This window comes from Lampetra planeri, chromosome 66, assembly GCF_965212315.1.
Source record: "Lampetra planeri chromosome 66, kcLamPlan1.2.h2, whole genome shotgun sequence".
In the NCBI taxonomy this organism is placed as follows: domain Eukaryota; kingdom Metazoa; phylum Chordata; class Hyperoartia; order Petromyzontiformes; family Petromyzontidae; genus Lampetra; species Lampetra planeri.
In genome coordinates this window covers 584,003-599,234 of record NC_136172.1, presented here as the reverse complement: position 1 = coordinate 599,234, position 15,232 = coordinate 584,003, and the positions used below count along the sequence as shown (strand labels likewise).

Genomic DNA, 15,232 nt, shown 5'->3' with positions numbered 1-15,232 from the left:
TGTATAGTGTAGTGTATAGTATAGTGTATAGTAGTGTATAGTGTAGTGTATAGTAGTGCTAAGAAAGTGTCAGATGGCGACAGTCTGAGAAGTGAAATTAAACATGTTCAAGAAGCGCTGCAATTGACCGGTTACAATGATGCATATGTCAATAGGGCACTGAATTCTAAAAACCAAATAAAATAACACGAGGATTGAAACTGCCCAAAAAATTTAAACTATAAAAATACTGTACATTGCGGGAGTAACCGATAAACTAGCCAGATGTTTGGAAAAAGTAAACATCCGAGTTAGATTTGGCACGGTACATAAAATACAGAAATGTATATCTGGTACGGAAGATGTATTACCGAAGATATCAACAGAAGGTGTGTAACGGATTAATTGCACTTGTGGCAAATGCTGTGTTGGGCAAACAGGCCTACGAATGATCAGCACGAGATTAAAAGAACACCAAAGAAATATTAAATTCTCCCAAATACAACTGGCGGTAGTGGCAGAACGGGCGTGCCAACAATGAGACTCATTTGATTTTGACAATGTTGAAATTCTGTCCAAAACTAGTTACGACTGGCCAAGACTAGTTATAGAATCTATCGCAATTGAGAGAAATAAAAATAATTTTAACCGTTCGGATAGCTACAAACTTAGTGCTGCCTGGAAGCGAATCGTCAAGTAAAAATTTAAATGCATGCCTATGAAGGTCACCATTCTTCAATAGGGACTACCGTTGAACTATAACAGGCACGGCTCTGGTAGCTACATACTATTAACAGCTACATACTATTAACCAGAGGTGTGGACTCGAGTCATGTGACTTGGACTCGAGTCAGACTCGAGTCATGAATTTGATGACTTGCGACTCGACTTGGACTTGCATAACAATGACTTTGTCCCACCTATGAGATGTGGACTCGAGTCATGTGACTTGGACTCGAGTCAGACTCGAGTCATGAATTTGATGACTTGCGACTCGACTTGGACTTGCATAACAATGACTTTGTCCCACCTCTGCTATTAACACTCCTTCCCTTTGTTAATGCTACCCCTATCCCCTCCCTTTGATGCTGCTAATCCTGCATAATACACGGGCATAATATGACTTTAAACCCCTCGCCAAACCTCCTACGCATTTCACAATTAGTACTAATCGCATATCTGCATTTCCCATAAATATGCTAAATTCCTCTTGATATGCAAATTATTTTGTCAAGGCGCCCTTCCCCCCTCCATCCCAGCTTAAATAGTCACTCCAAGCCTGGAGTGTGTCATTCATACTGTCTTCTCGACAAACCTGTTCTACACCTGAGGACGGTTGCTTGCGTTGTGGCCGAAACGTCGTGAGAATTATTTTATTATGTTTTATTTTAATTATTTTATTATTTCCATCCTACGTGACTTTACCGAAAGAACCAAGAAGAAGGCACGGCTCTTTTAGTGCAACACACTCGACAGGAGGTACAGGAACAATGGGCTTGCATAACGCGCATGCACAACGTATGTTGATTCCCATATAAATAACCCAAACGGCAATGGATACCCTACCCAGGAACAAACATCGAGTTACATAGTGAATGACACTGGTCAACAAAAGAAAAAACATTTTTTTCTGGCCTGGACTTTTGCAGCTGTTTTAGACTAATTTCAGGTTGCTGATTCCAAATCTGATCTCAGATTTGCTCTATCACATCTCATTTTTATGCTATCGGCATACCCCATTTTCTTTGACTTTACCCGAAATTAACTCTGCCACTTATGATTGCAAGTTGTTGCGAGTCAGTGACTGCTTTAGTGTTAAAATATGGTGCTGTATTTTTAGGATAGTGTATTTATAATATAATTTTATGTAGATATCCACATTTATTTAATATTTTTCTTCTGCAGCTTTTATTGAAAATGCAATATTTGATATCTCAAAAACCTGATGCGATGGACAAAAACTGATTCCAGATTTGGAATCAGCGCCACAAAATTACCTTAAAACCGTTGGAATACCTTGTGCCAGAAAAAGTGTGTTGACCAGTGTAGTCATTTACATGCTTTCATTAACTCCCCTTCCCCCTCAACTTCACGCAGGAAGTGCTCAACTGACGGCATCACATCTGCCCCTCTATTTAAGGAACAAAACGGGAGGATTTCCCAACAAATCTGGCTGTCGCCTGATGAAGCTGGTTGTGATTTCTGGCGAAACGTCGTGCTCAGATTGTGAATGTTGTTGCTTGGCTCTCCAACACACCAGTGTGCTGTGCGTGATGCAATACAGGTTAAGAACCACAGCACTACACTATACACTACACTATACACTACACTATACACTACACTATACACTACAACACTATACTATACACTACAACACTACACTATACACTGCAACACTACACTATACACTACAACACTACACTATACACTATAACACTACACTATACACTACAACACTATACACTATACACTACAACACTACACTATACACTACACTATACACTACACTATACACTACTCTACACTACACTGTACACTACACTGCACACTACTATACACTACACTATACACTACACTATACACTACTCTACACTACACTGTACACTACACTGCACACTACTATACACTACACTATACACTACACTATACACTACTATACACTACACTATTCACTACTATGCAATACACTATACACTACCATACACTATACAATACACTACTATACACTACACTATACACTACATTATATACTACACAACTCCTCTAACCCTTCACCCCCTTTCCCACCCCGTCCACCCACCGACCCCGCCTCACAGAGGACCTGGGGACGAACGAAATCGAACACACGCGACAAACACAGGCACGCTCGCACAGAACAATGGCGGCACCCAACGCCACCTCCCTCCGTGAGCCCCTCAACGCGACCGCTTGGGATCCCGCCGGCCTGACCGCGTGGGAGTCTCCGTGGGCGCCCGTCTTCATGTCTAGCCCCTTCCGCGAGCCGCCCTCCCTCCGCCCCCTCTACGTCGCCCTCTTCGCCGTCACCTACGCGGCCATCGTCGCTGGCAACTCCCTCCTCGTGGCGGCCATCTTCCTCGACCGCCGCCTCCACAGGCCGATGTTCGTCCTCCTCGCAAACCTCGCCGCCTGCGACCTCCTGGGCAGCACGGCGACCCTGCCCGGCTACGCGCGCAACGTGGCGAGCGCCGACGGCGTGCCGCTGGGCGCGTGCGTCGCTCAGATGTACGTGGCGCACATCTACGGCGCCCTCGCGGGCCTCTCCCTCGCCTCGATGGCCGTTGACCGCGCCCTTGCCGTCCGCCTGCCCCTCCGCTACGCGTCCATCGTCACCAACCGGCGCGCCCTGGTCGCGTGCGCCGCCGTCGACGGCTTCGCCGCTGCAGTGATGCTCGGCTTTGTGGCGCTCGCCTCGCGCCTCCGGCTGTGCGGGGAGCGCCACGTCGCGATGCCGCACTGCGACCACTTCGCCCTCGTGCGGATGGCGTGCGACGCCGCCGGCGATGCGGCGGCCAACCGGGCCTACGACCTCGCCGTCAAGTCCACGCTGCTCGCCGGGGGCGCGGCCACGGTTCTGGCGTCGTACGCGCTCGTCGCCACGCTCCGTCGCGGCGGCGGGGACGGGGACGGGGCGTCGAGGCGGAGCCGGGGAAAGGCTCTGCGCACGTGCGTCACCCACCTCATGGTGTTCCTCGTGCTGCAGGTGTCCGTGGTGCTGCTCATCGCGCAGAACCACATCCAGAGGTACTTGGTCGACTCCGTTTACCTGCCCGCCTACCTGGCCATCAACTTCCACGTGGTGCCGCCGCTCCTCAACCCCATCATCTACGGACTGAGGACCGTGGAGATACAGCACGGCGTCCGGAAGCTGTTCCGGAGGAAGGTGTTGCCCGCCTATCATTAAGGAGGGGGGGGCGACCCCCCCCTTGCCCCCACCCCACCCCCCTCCCAGAGGTCGCAACCGGGTACCTGATACCCGTACCCTACCCGATACCCGGCTACCCGGCCGGGTACGGGTACGGGTAGCCGTTTGCGACCCTGGTGCGGCCGGGTACGGGTAGACCGTGAGTCACTGGTGAGTCACCGTTTGTCACTCATTTCGGGTAGGGTACGGGTACGAGTAGGGAACAGGTACCCGTACCCGGCTGGGTATGGGTACGGGTACCCATTTGCGACCCTGGTGCGGCCAGGTACGGGTAAGGAATCAAAAAGCCGTTTGCGACCTCTGCCCCCTCCCCACTACCGCCCTCCCCCCCGACCCCAAATCAGGAATTGTATTTATACAATTTCTAAATGATGACGTCACCCTGATGCTGCTCTATTTAAGACCGGAAGCAACAGGAGAGCTTCACCATTCTTGCCCGATGAAGCTGATTGTAACTATCAGCGAAACGTCGTACTCAAATTTTAAAATGCTGTTGATTCTCTCTTCAGCACACCGGTGGGCTAAAGAAGTGAATTGTTTTGTCCTTTGAAAAACGTGACACATTTTTTACTATTTGGCCGTGTCGGGTGGTGGAGGGTTACGACACATTTATAAATAACGCGATCTGACCCAAAAACCTATATTATGAATAATATTGGTCGCGAAAGCCTGCCACGTGTTAAATTGTATTTATACTGCAGGAGGAATCCGATGAGCCACAAAGCTCTTCTGTCAGAGATGTTCCGGTAGGGGCACGGGGTAAGAACATTACAACAGCAACAACAAACGCAGGTACACAGACACAATAGGAGTTCAAAGTACAAGAAAGGTCAACACAATCATCCGGATGCATACGTAGAGACAGTGAGTGTGTGGAGACGGTGCGGGTGCAGGAACAGTATGTGACCCTCTTCTTGGTTCTTTCGGTAAAGTCACGTAGAAGGGAAATAATAAAATAATAAAAATATAACTTAATAAAATACAATTCTCACGACGTTTCGGCCACAACGCAAGTAGCCGTCCTCATGTGAAGAACAGGTCTGTCGAGAAGACAGCGTCTGAATGAAACACCCAGGCTTGGAGCGTAAATTTAAGCTGGGTTGGAGGGGGAAGAGCGCCTTGACAAAAGAATTTGCATCTCAAGTGGAATTTAGCATATTTATGGGAAATGCAGATATGGGATTAGTACGTGACCCAGCGGTCAAGAGGGGTAACCACGGAAGCGTGACCATCTGGGAAGTTCAGCAAGGGGCTAGAGGTTTTGAGAAAGGGAGCGTGGCTGGGGGCGGAGTTAGTGCCACGCTGAGAATGAAAGGGAGTGAGAGGCGAGGTTCGGGGCTGCCATGGGATTGGGGTCGACTGTCTTCACGCTGATAATTGTTTTTTTACCCTTTTATCTGGCAACAAAACTGATACCTTTTATTAACAAGGAGTCGTTGTTTGCAGTGACCACAATACCTGCGGTCGAAATGCAAACAAAAAACACACAACTCTGATAATGTATGCACTGTCCTTGAAATTGATTGGTCCACAGCCGAGACAGCTTTTCTTAGTGCCTAGTCTCACATGGTGTTGGACCAGATGACGCGAAAAGGCGTACAACTCAAAGACAGCGCACTATCAGAGTATTGAGAGCTCGGGGTAAGCATTTACACTATGAGACATCTCCTTTACCAGAGGCAAAATATAGTAATAGGTTTTTACCCTTTCAACTGGTACAAAAACTGACACCTTTATACAAGGCATCATGTTTGCAATAACCACAACACAAGCAGTCAAAATGCAAACAAAAAAGAAACAACTCTGATGATGATAATGATATGCACCGTCCTTGAAGTTGATTGGTCCACACCCGAGACAGCTTTTCTTAGAGCCTATTCTCACATGGTGTTGGACCAGATGACACTGTCGCTGTCTTTGCGTCGTGCGTTATCCCCGTCCAAGTTCAAGTCATATGCGCGAAACGCCCTAAATAATGAATAAAGAAACCTCTACAGTACAGGTTGTCCGAGAGCCACTGCACACACACAACGCAACACTAAACCATCGCCCCATCCTACCAGGGCAAAACCCCACCGAGGGAATTCACTTTTGGCTGGCCACAAATGATAGCCGCTCAACAACGTAACCCCTTTCATCATTTGGGGCCTTTTATAGCACCACCCCCCCCCCCCGTATCGCTCTCTCGTTCCTTCTCACTTCACCGCTCTCCGCACTACAGACACCGACGTGTCCGCTGTAGCACACGGACCGAGCATCTGTACCGTCAACACGACAACAACAATAAGAACAGCGACGACGACCTGCATCTTCCGTTCCTCCCTTAGAAGAACAACACCCCCCTATCACTACCCCGACCAATATCACTACCCCTATCACTATCACTACACCAACCCCTATCACTACCCCCTATCACTACACCAACCCCTATCACTACCCATATCACAACCCATATCACTACCCCTACCACTATCACTAAACCCACTACGACGTTTACAATTCGTTACTAGTACAGCACCAACCGGTTGCTGTGTGTTGGAGAGTTAAACCCACTACGACATTTACAATTCGTTACTAGTGCAGCACTAACCGGTTGCTGTGTGTTGGAGAGTTAAACCCACTACGACATTTACAATTCGTCACTAGTAGAGCACTAACCGGTTGCTGTGTGTTGGAGAGTTAAACCCACTACGACATTTACAATTCGTTACTAGTACAGCACTAACCGGTTGCTGTGTGTTGGAGAGTTAAACCCACTACGACATTTACAATTCGTTACTAGTAGAGCACTAACCGGTTGCTGTGTGTTGGAGAGTTAAACCCACTACGACATTTACAATTCGTTACTAGTACAGCACTAACCGGTTGCTGTGTGTTGAGTTAAACCCACTACGACATTTACAATTCGTTACTAGTGCAGCACTAACCGGTTGCTGTGTGTTGGAGAGTTAAACCCACTACTACATTTACAATTCGTTACTAGTACAGCACTAACCGGTTGCTGTGTGTTGGAGAGTTAAACCCACTACGACATTTACAATTCGTTACTAGTACAGCACTAACCGGTTGCTGTGTTGGAGAGTTAAACCCACTACAACATTTACAATTCGTTACTAGTACAGCACTAACCGGTTGCTGTGTTGAGTTAATCCCATTACAACATCTACAATTCGTTCCTAGTACAGCACTAACCGGTTGTGTTGGAGAATAAAACCCACCAGGGCATTGACATTTGTAATTGTTGACGCATTCATATTCATGGATGGAATCATCGTTCCCATCAACGACAATACCAACGTATGAGCTCGTCATTTCGATCAGCGATAACAGTGTATAATCAGCATCATCAGCAGCAGCATCATTAACTTATTAGACGCCAACAAAACTCGACAACATTATTGTCACCAACCATGAACATCGTCGTTTTCGTTGTCCATCCAATTTCTCGGGAGAATAAGATCCCAATCATTGCAACCTCCACCTGTGGTCGACTGACTGAGATGAGTGGCCGATGCACCACCTGTGCCCCCCTACTGTGCCAGGCTAGGTTCACCTGGAGGTCACGGGGCAGACCCTGCAAATGCCACGGGGTCGATTGACTGAGACGAGTGGCCGATGCACCACCTGTGCCCCCCTACTGTGCCAGGCTAGGTTCACCTGGAGGTCACGGGGCAAACCCAGCAGGTGCCACGGGGTCGACTGACTGAGATGAGTGGCCAATGCACCACCTGTGCCCCCCTACTGTGCCAGGCTAGGTGCAGGAGGTCACGGGACAGACCCAGCAGGTGCCACGGGGTCGATTGACTGAGATGAGTGGCCGATGCACTACCTGTGCCCCCCTACTGTGCCAGGCTAGGTGCATCAGGAGGTCACGGTGCAGACCCCGCAGGTGCCACGGGGTCGACTGACTGAGATGAGTGGCCAATGCACCACCTGTGCCCCCCTACTGTGCCAGGCTAGGTTCACCTGGAGGTCACGGGGCAGACCCTGCAAATGCCACGCGGTCGATTGACTGAGACGAGTGGCCGATGCACCACCTGTGCCCCCCTAACGTGCCAGGCTAGGTTCACCTGGAGGTCACGGGGCAGACCCTGCAAATGCCACGGGGTCGATTGACTGAGACAAGTGGCCGATGCACCACCTGTGCCCCCCTACTGTGCCAGGCTAGGTTCACCTGGAGGTCACGGGGCAGACCCAGCAGGTGCCACGGGGTCGACTGACTGAGATGAGTGGCCGATGCACCACCTGTGCCCCCCTACTGTGCCAGGCTAGGTGCATCAGGAGGTCACGGGGCAGACCCAGCAGGTGCCATGGGGTCGATTGACTGAGATGAGTGGCCGATGCACCGCCTGTACCCCCCTACCGTGCCAGGCTAGGTGCACCTAGAGGTCACGGGGCAGACCCTGCAGGTGCCACGGGTCGACTGACTGCGACGACTGGCCGATGCACCACCTGTGCCCCCCTACTGTGCCAGGCTAGGTGCATCAGGAGGTCACGGTGCAGACCCCGCAGGTGCCACGGGGTCGACTGACTGAGATGAGTGGCCAATGCACCACCTGTGCCCCCCTACTGTGCCAGGCTAGGTTCACCTGGAGGTCGTTGTTGTATCCTCAAATCTTGCAACTCAATTTTAACCGACTTCTCAACGTGTTATCGACTGCAAACTTGGTATACGTGTGTCTTACTGATGCCAACACTATATTCTATCATGAAAAATAAAATAACAATTTTTTTCAAGAATCTTTTTACATGTAATGTTTCGGCTTGGCTCTAATTGTCCACGCTCAACTGACGTTGGCTGTAATTGGCCACGGTCCCTTACGTTGTGGCAAGCTTCGGGGCCACTTCCTGGAGTCGTGGAGTTTTGCCATGACTAGTACGGTACATTTCATTAAAGCGTGTTTTTTTAAAAAAGTTTTTTAAAAATATATTAATTACTCTGCTCGTGTCACTTGGATGATGCCAGTTCGTCGTCAAGCCAAAAGCCCCGCGCGCATTCGTGTAGACACGCACAATTTGTACTCAGCAGAACGTTGCCAACGAATTGATTGTTATTTACTAAGCGAGTTGATCGCAATTTTTTAAATACTTTTTTTTGCACTCCGGGTCTCGTTTGTATCGCTTCTTGTTGTCTTAGTCGGTCTTGTGACTCGCTGATCCCCCAAACCTCCCTCCTCCCCCCCCCTCTTTCCTCCCTCTCCTCCTCATCCTCCCCCCCCCTCCTCCCCCCTCCCTTCTCTCCCCTCCCTTCTCTCCTCCTCCTCATCCTCCCCCCCCTCCTCCCCCCTCCCTTCTCTCCCCTCCCTTCTCTCCTCCTCCTCATCCTCCTCCCCCCTCCTCCCTCCCTCCCATTTCTCTCCTCCCCCATCCCTGTCCTCCTAATTCCTCCCCCCTCCCTCTCCTCCTCCCCTCCTTCCCCCTCCTCTCCCCTCCCCTCCCCTCCCCCATCCTACCCCCTCCCCCTCCTCCCTCCCTCCTCTCCCCCCCCCCCATCCTTCTCCTCCCCCCCCTCTCCCCTCCATCCTCTCCCCCCCCCCCCCCATCCTCCCCCCCTCTCCCCTTCCTCCCTCCCTCCATCCCTCCCCCTCCTCCCTCCCTCTTCCCCCCTCTACCCCCCCTAGCCCCCTCTCCTCCTCCCTCCCTCCCTCTACCCCCCCCTAGCCCCCTCGCCCCCTCTTCCTCCCTCCCTCCCTCTTCCCCCCTCTACCCTCCTCCCTCCTCTCTTCTCTCCCCCCCCCCATCCTCCCCCCCTCCTCTCCCCTCCCTCCTCCTCCCCCTCCTCCCTCCTCTCCTCTCCCCTCCCCCATCCTCCTCTCCCCCCCTTCCCCCCTCCTCCCTCCCCCTATCCTCTCCCCCCTCCTCCTCCACTCTAAATAAACATTCCAGCTCTGCTCGCTTATTGCGTATTTTGTCTGACGACGATAACGACGATGACGACGATGATGATACACTTCTGGGATTTCAACGATCAATTTACATGAATCATCAATATATGTTTTATTTATTTCAAGACGATCTAGCGGCGCCCTGAACCTCCTTGTGATCGAACAGCATCGGAATCGGGAACACTCATTTAGACCGCAGCAGCAGCAGCAGCAGCAGGAGAAATCCGATGAACTTTAAAGCTCTTTGCTTCTCGCACGGGATCAACGCATTACAACAACAACAACAGCAGCAGCAGCAACAAACAGAAGATCCACAAACACCGATTGGCGTGCAGAGTACAAGGAAAGTAAGCAAACTGGACTCCCATGGTTAACTTAATTCCTATGGTAAACTGGACTTCCATGGTAAACTGGACTTCCGTGGTAAACTGGACTTCCATGGTAAACTGGACTTCCATGGTAAACTGGACTTCCATGGTGAACTGAACTTCCATGGTGAACTGAACTTCCATGGTAAACTGGACTTCCATGGTGAACTGGACTTCCATGGTGAACTGAACTTCCATGGTAAACTGGACTTCCATGGTGAACTGAACTTCCATGGTAAACTGAACTTCCATGGTAAACTGGACTTCCATGGTATACTGACCTCCTATGGTAAACTGGACTTCTATGATAAACTGGACTCCCATGGTGAACTGGACTTCCATGGTGAACTGACCTCCCATGTTAAACTGACCTCCCATGGTAAACTCACCTCCCATGGTAAACTCACCTCCCATGGTAAACTGACTCACCCGCTCCCACCCCGGTCAGCCCCGTAGATGATGATGATGATGGTGAGTCTCCCCAAGGTGGTAATCAGCGGTCTGCTTGGGGGGCCCTCTCCACCCTCGGGCTAATCACTCCTCTCGCTCGTTCTTAGGTCCCCTGCTTCTCCCAGCGGTGTCACCCACACAAAGACAAAGGTCCCCCGTGTAGCCTCAACGGGCTGTTGGGGCAAGTGCGTGCGAAGGCCGGAGCGACAGCACCACGCCCGGTCGCCTTTGTCTCTCCCCCAGTGGCGATGTTTACCAGACACAGCTGCACCAGGTAGTCGTTTGAGGCTGAGTCGACCTAGGGGAGGTCCAGGGCCGGTTCAGGTAATCGTCAGCGGTGGTGTTGGCCGTGAACGGGAATCGAACCCGGGTTGCCGGGTTCATATTCGTAGCGCTAACCGCTGCACCACCGCTCACCACAACGACTACCACCACTACCACCACCACTACCACCACTACCACCACCACTACCACCACTACCACCACCACCACTACCACCACTACCACTACTACTACCACCACTACCATCACTACCACCACCACCACTACCACCACTACCACCACCACCACCTCTACCACCACCACTACCACCACTACCACCACTACCACTACTACTACCACCACTACCACCACTACCACCACCACCACTACCACCACCACTACCACCACTACCATCACTACCACCACCACTACCACCACCACTACCACCACTACCACCACCACCATCACTACTACCACCACTACCACCACTACCACCACCACCACTACCACCACCACTACCACCACTACCATCACTACCACCACCACCACTACCACCACTACCACCACCACCACCACCACTACCACCACCACTACCACCACCACTACCACCACTACCATCACTACCACCACCACCACTACCACCACTACCTCCCCCCAATTGGGTTAATTTGGGGCCGAATAGGTGTTCGCTCCGTGAGCGTGTGTCAGTCTTCTCGGCCACGGGCATTCCCTCCCTTCTCTACGCTTGCGAAACGTGGACCCCCTAATGGAGCATCTTCGCCGGTTAGAAACATTTAGGCTGGCCTACTTACGATCCATCCTGGGTTTGACCTGCAGGCTGGATTGTGTGAGGAGCTCACAAATTCTTGAAAGATCTGGGCAAAGTCCCATCGGTGAGCTCCTCCGGCAGGCAAGGCTGCGTTGGCTGGATCATGTAGCCCGCATGCCCAGCCACCGCATGCCGAAACAGCTTTTTGTTCGGCCGGATCGAGGGGGCAAAACGGTGCGGTGTGTAGTAAACATCGCCACTAGGGAGACAAAGGCGGCCGGGCGTGGTGCTGGCCACCCACCCCCTCGTGTGCCGTGCCGGCCTTCATAGGTGCCCGCTAACAGCACTTGCCCCTACAGTCTGTGAAGGCTACACGGGGGATCTTTGTGTCTGTGTATGTGTCAGTGTCCTTCTCGACACACACCCACGGGTAGACGAGGACAAAGGGTTGCACACACCCATCGGTGTGTGATCCACCAACCTTGGCTGCTCCCTACACAGCGCTGGATCACAGTCGCGTACAGGATAAGCAACGCTGTTGCTCAGAATTATCCAGGCTCAGCCCTGCTTAACTTGCAATAACTGCTGAGATCAGATGCATGAACCTACGACCTCCTGCATACCAGGCGAGGTAGTCAACATCTCCTAGCCACCGTGATGATGATGATGAGAGAGAGACACGCAGACCCCAAATATACAGCAGCAGGCATCGTCAGGGTCGGGATCGAACCCACGACCTCCTGCATACCAGGCGAGGTAGTCAACATCTCCTAGCCACCGTGATGATGATTGAGAGAGACGCAAACTTAAAATATACAGCAGGCGTCAGGGTCGAGATCGAACCCACGACCTCCTGCATACCAGGCAAGGTAGTCAACATCTCCTAGCCACCGTGATGATGATGATGAGAGAAAGAGAGAGACATTCAAACTCCAAATATACAGCAGCAGGCGTCAGGGTCGGGACCGAACCCACGACCTCCTGCACACCAGGCGAGGTAGTCAACATCTCGACCAGGAATCCCATGAGCGGCGCGCGTAAAAGGGGCGTTCTTCTCGGAAATGAAAGCGCGGTCCCTTTGAAGACGTTCAATTAACGTTGGATGGGGGTTTCCCCCACCTTCAACCCCCCCTCGTCCCTCGCTCCCTTGAACCTTAGGGACTTGGGGGGTGAGAAGCCGGCTTAAAGTATAAAGAACGAAGCAGCGGTGATTTAAAATCAGTCCCACACTGATGTCTCGGTGCTTAGCCTTGACGCCTTTGAGTGCTTTAAACCCATCAGCATCAACACCGCCACCACCTCCATCATCGTCGTCGTCGTCGTCGTATTTAATAGTTTTTTTGTTGTTTTTAGTGTGTTTATATCATCACATTTATTGAGTGTTTCGAATTGTAATCGCTCCGAAGCGCTTTTCACCACGCCCGGTAAGAGGTGCGCGGCGTACAGAGAAGATTTGAATTTGTTTTCGCTTAAAAAAAGAAAAAATAGACATTTATAAATTCGCGAATATAAAATGTACGAACGTAAGACGTAGTTCTACCTGATGACGGCTGCTTGTGTCGCAATCGAAACGTCGTATTTATTTTCTTTTTACGTGACTTCACCGAAAGATTCAAAGAGTTTTAAAAAAATATATATTTTACTAAGACAACAACCAAGGCTCAAGGGATATCCGCCGCTAATTCACGCGTTTTTGTAAGGCGAGTTACAATTGGTCCGTCGCAATATAATACTTGCGATGTGCACATACCATCACATTTATTTGTTGACTTAAAGCTTTCGTGACTGCATGAATTCATACTCGTTGGGTCCTTGGGTAAAGTCGCGTAGAGAAGAAAAAAAATCGATCACGACGTGATCGATTAGTTAGGACCAATACCTCGCCCGTTGCTGATCGTTGTTTTAACGCTGTGTGCTCGATTTTTCCAAGACGAAGGTACTTTGCAAACCTCACTGGCTATCATCAAAGATTTTGTCCGTGAAGACATCCAGATATAAAAACAGACACGACTTCAACCGAGAAGATGGGTGGTACAAATTGAGCACTCATTGGAAGGACGTGATTAACCAGGTAAAGTGTAAACCTGCTGCAATGTTTCCATCCTTCCTGCCGATGTTAGCTGACTTCTCTTACGTTCCATTATTAGGTTGGATGTTTCGATTTAAAGCTTTCGTGACTGCAGGGATTCATCTTCTTGGTTCTTTCGGTAAAGTCACGTAGAATGGAAATAATAAGATAATAAAAATAAAACATAATACATATTTTTTTTCTAGTAATATAGATTTTTCAAATAAAATATTTCGGTAAAGTCACGTAGAATGGAAATAATAAAATAATAAAAATACAACATAATAAATATATTTTTTAATAAAATATTTTATTATGTTTTATTTTTTATCATGTTTTATTTTTATTATTTTATTATTTCCATTCTACGTGACTTTACCGAAAGAACCAGGAAGAAGAGTTGGATGTCTTTGTATGGACGGGCTGGATGTCCTACTAGGATCTGCATAATTGGCGTGCTAATATCTCACAATGCAATGGTCACTTCCATGGCCTCTTACCCTATATAAGAACTTGTTTCAGTAGCATTTCGATTGAAAGCTTTCGTGACTGCAGGGATTCATCTTCTTGGTTCTTTCGGTAAAGTCACTTAGAAGGGAAATAATAAAATAATAAAATAATAAAACATAATAAAATTATTCTCGCGACGTTTCGGCCACAACGCAAGCAGCCGTCGTCAGGTGAGACTCTGTCTCCCTGACAGACCTGGTCTTCACCTGAGGACGGCTGCTTGCGTTGTGGCCGAAACGTCGTGAGAATTATTTTATTATGTTTTATAATTTTATTATGTTTTATTTTTTATTGTTTTATTATGTTTTATTTTTATTATTTTATAATATTTTATTTTTATTATTTTTTATTTTTATTACTTTATTATGTTTTATTTGTATTATTTTATTATTCCCCTTCTACGTGACTTTACCGAAAGAACCAAGAAGTTGTTTCAGTAGCTTGTGTTGCGATCGAAACGTCGCGATCGCTCTAAGGCGCTGTTCACCACGCCCGGTAAGAGGCGCACTGTGTACGGAGAAGATTGTATTTGGTTTCGCTTAAAAATTTTTTTATATATATTTTATAAATGTATATAGTAAAAAAGTTGATAGAAAATAGTATATAAAATTGTAAAAAACATTTTGAGAATTTAATTACTTTATTAATTTATATATTTGACTTTTTAAAATTTTTTATATAAGTTTAAAAAAAAATATATGTAAATTGACATATATTTTTGTAAATGTTTATAATTAGAAAAAGCATACATAAATTTTGATATTTTTTACTACCAAAATTTTAAGAAACATTGTACTATATAAATATGAATTTATGTATATTTAAGAAATATAAATGTAGATTTGAAGCTTTCGTGACTGCAAGGCATCATATTCTTAGGTTAATTCGGTAAAGTCACGTAGGTAAAACATCAAAATTAATGAAAATAAAATAAAATAAAAACAAAAATCACGACGTTTCGGAGGCAACACAAGTCTCCGTCATCAGGTGGGACCGTCA

General features: G+C 48.6%; 1 protein-coding gene across 1 annotated transcript; it reads left to right on the top strand.

Annotated features, from left to right (window-relative positions):
• Positions 1-2,857: 2,857 nt before the first annotated feature.
• Positions 2,858-3,901, top strand: LOC144737244 (olfactory receptor 1M1-like). The gene has a single exon (XM_078619965.1). It carries the CDS (start codon positions 2,858-2,860, stop codon positions 3,899-3,901), a length of 1,044 nt encoding a protein of 347 aa, XP_078476091.1.
• Positions 3,902-15,232: the final 11,331 nt, after the last annotated feature.

Bases quoted from the DNA above. Each gene is read 5' to 3' on its own strand.
- LOC144737244 (XM_078619965.1), top strand. From the start codon at position 2,858: ATGGCGGCACCCAACGCCACCTCCCTCCGTGAGCCCCTCAACGCGACC.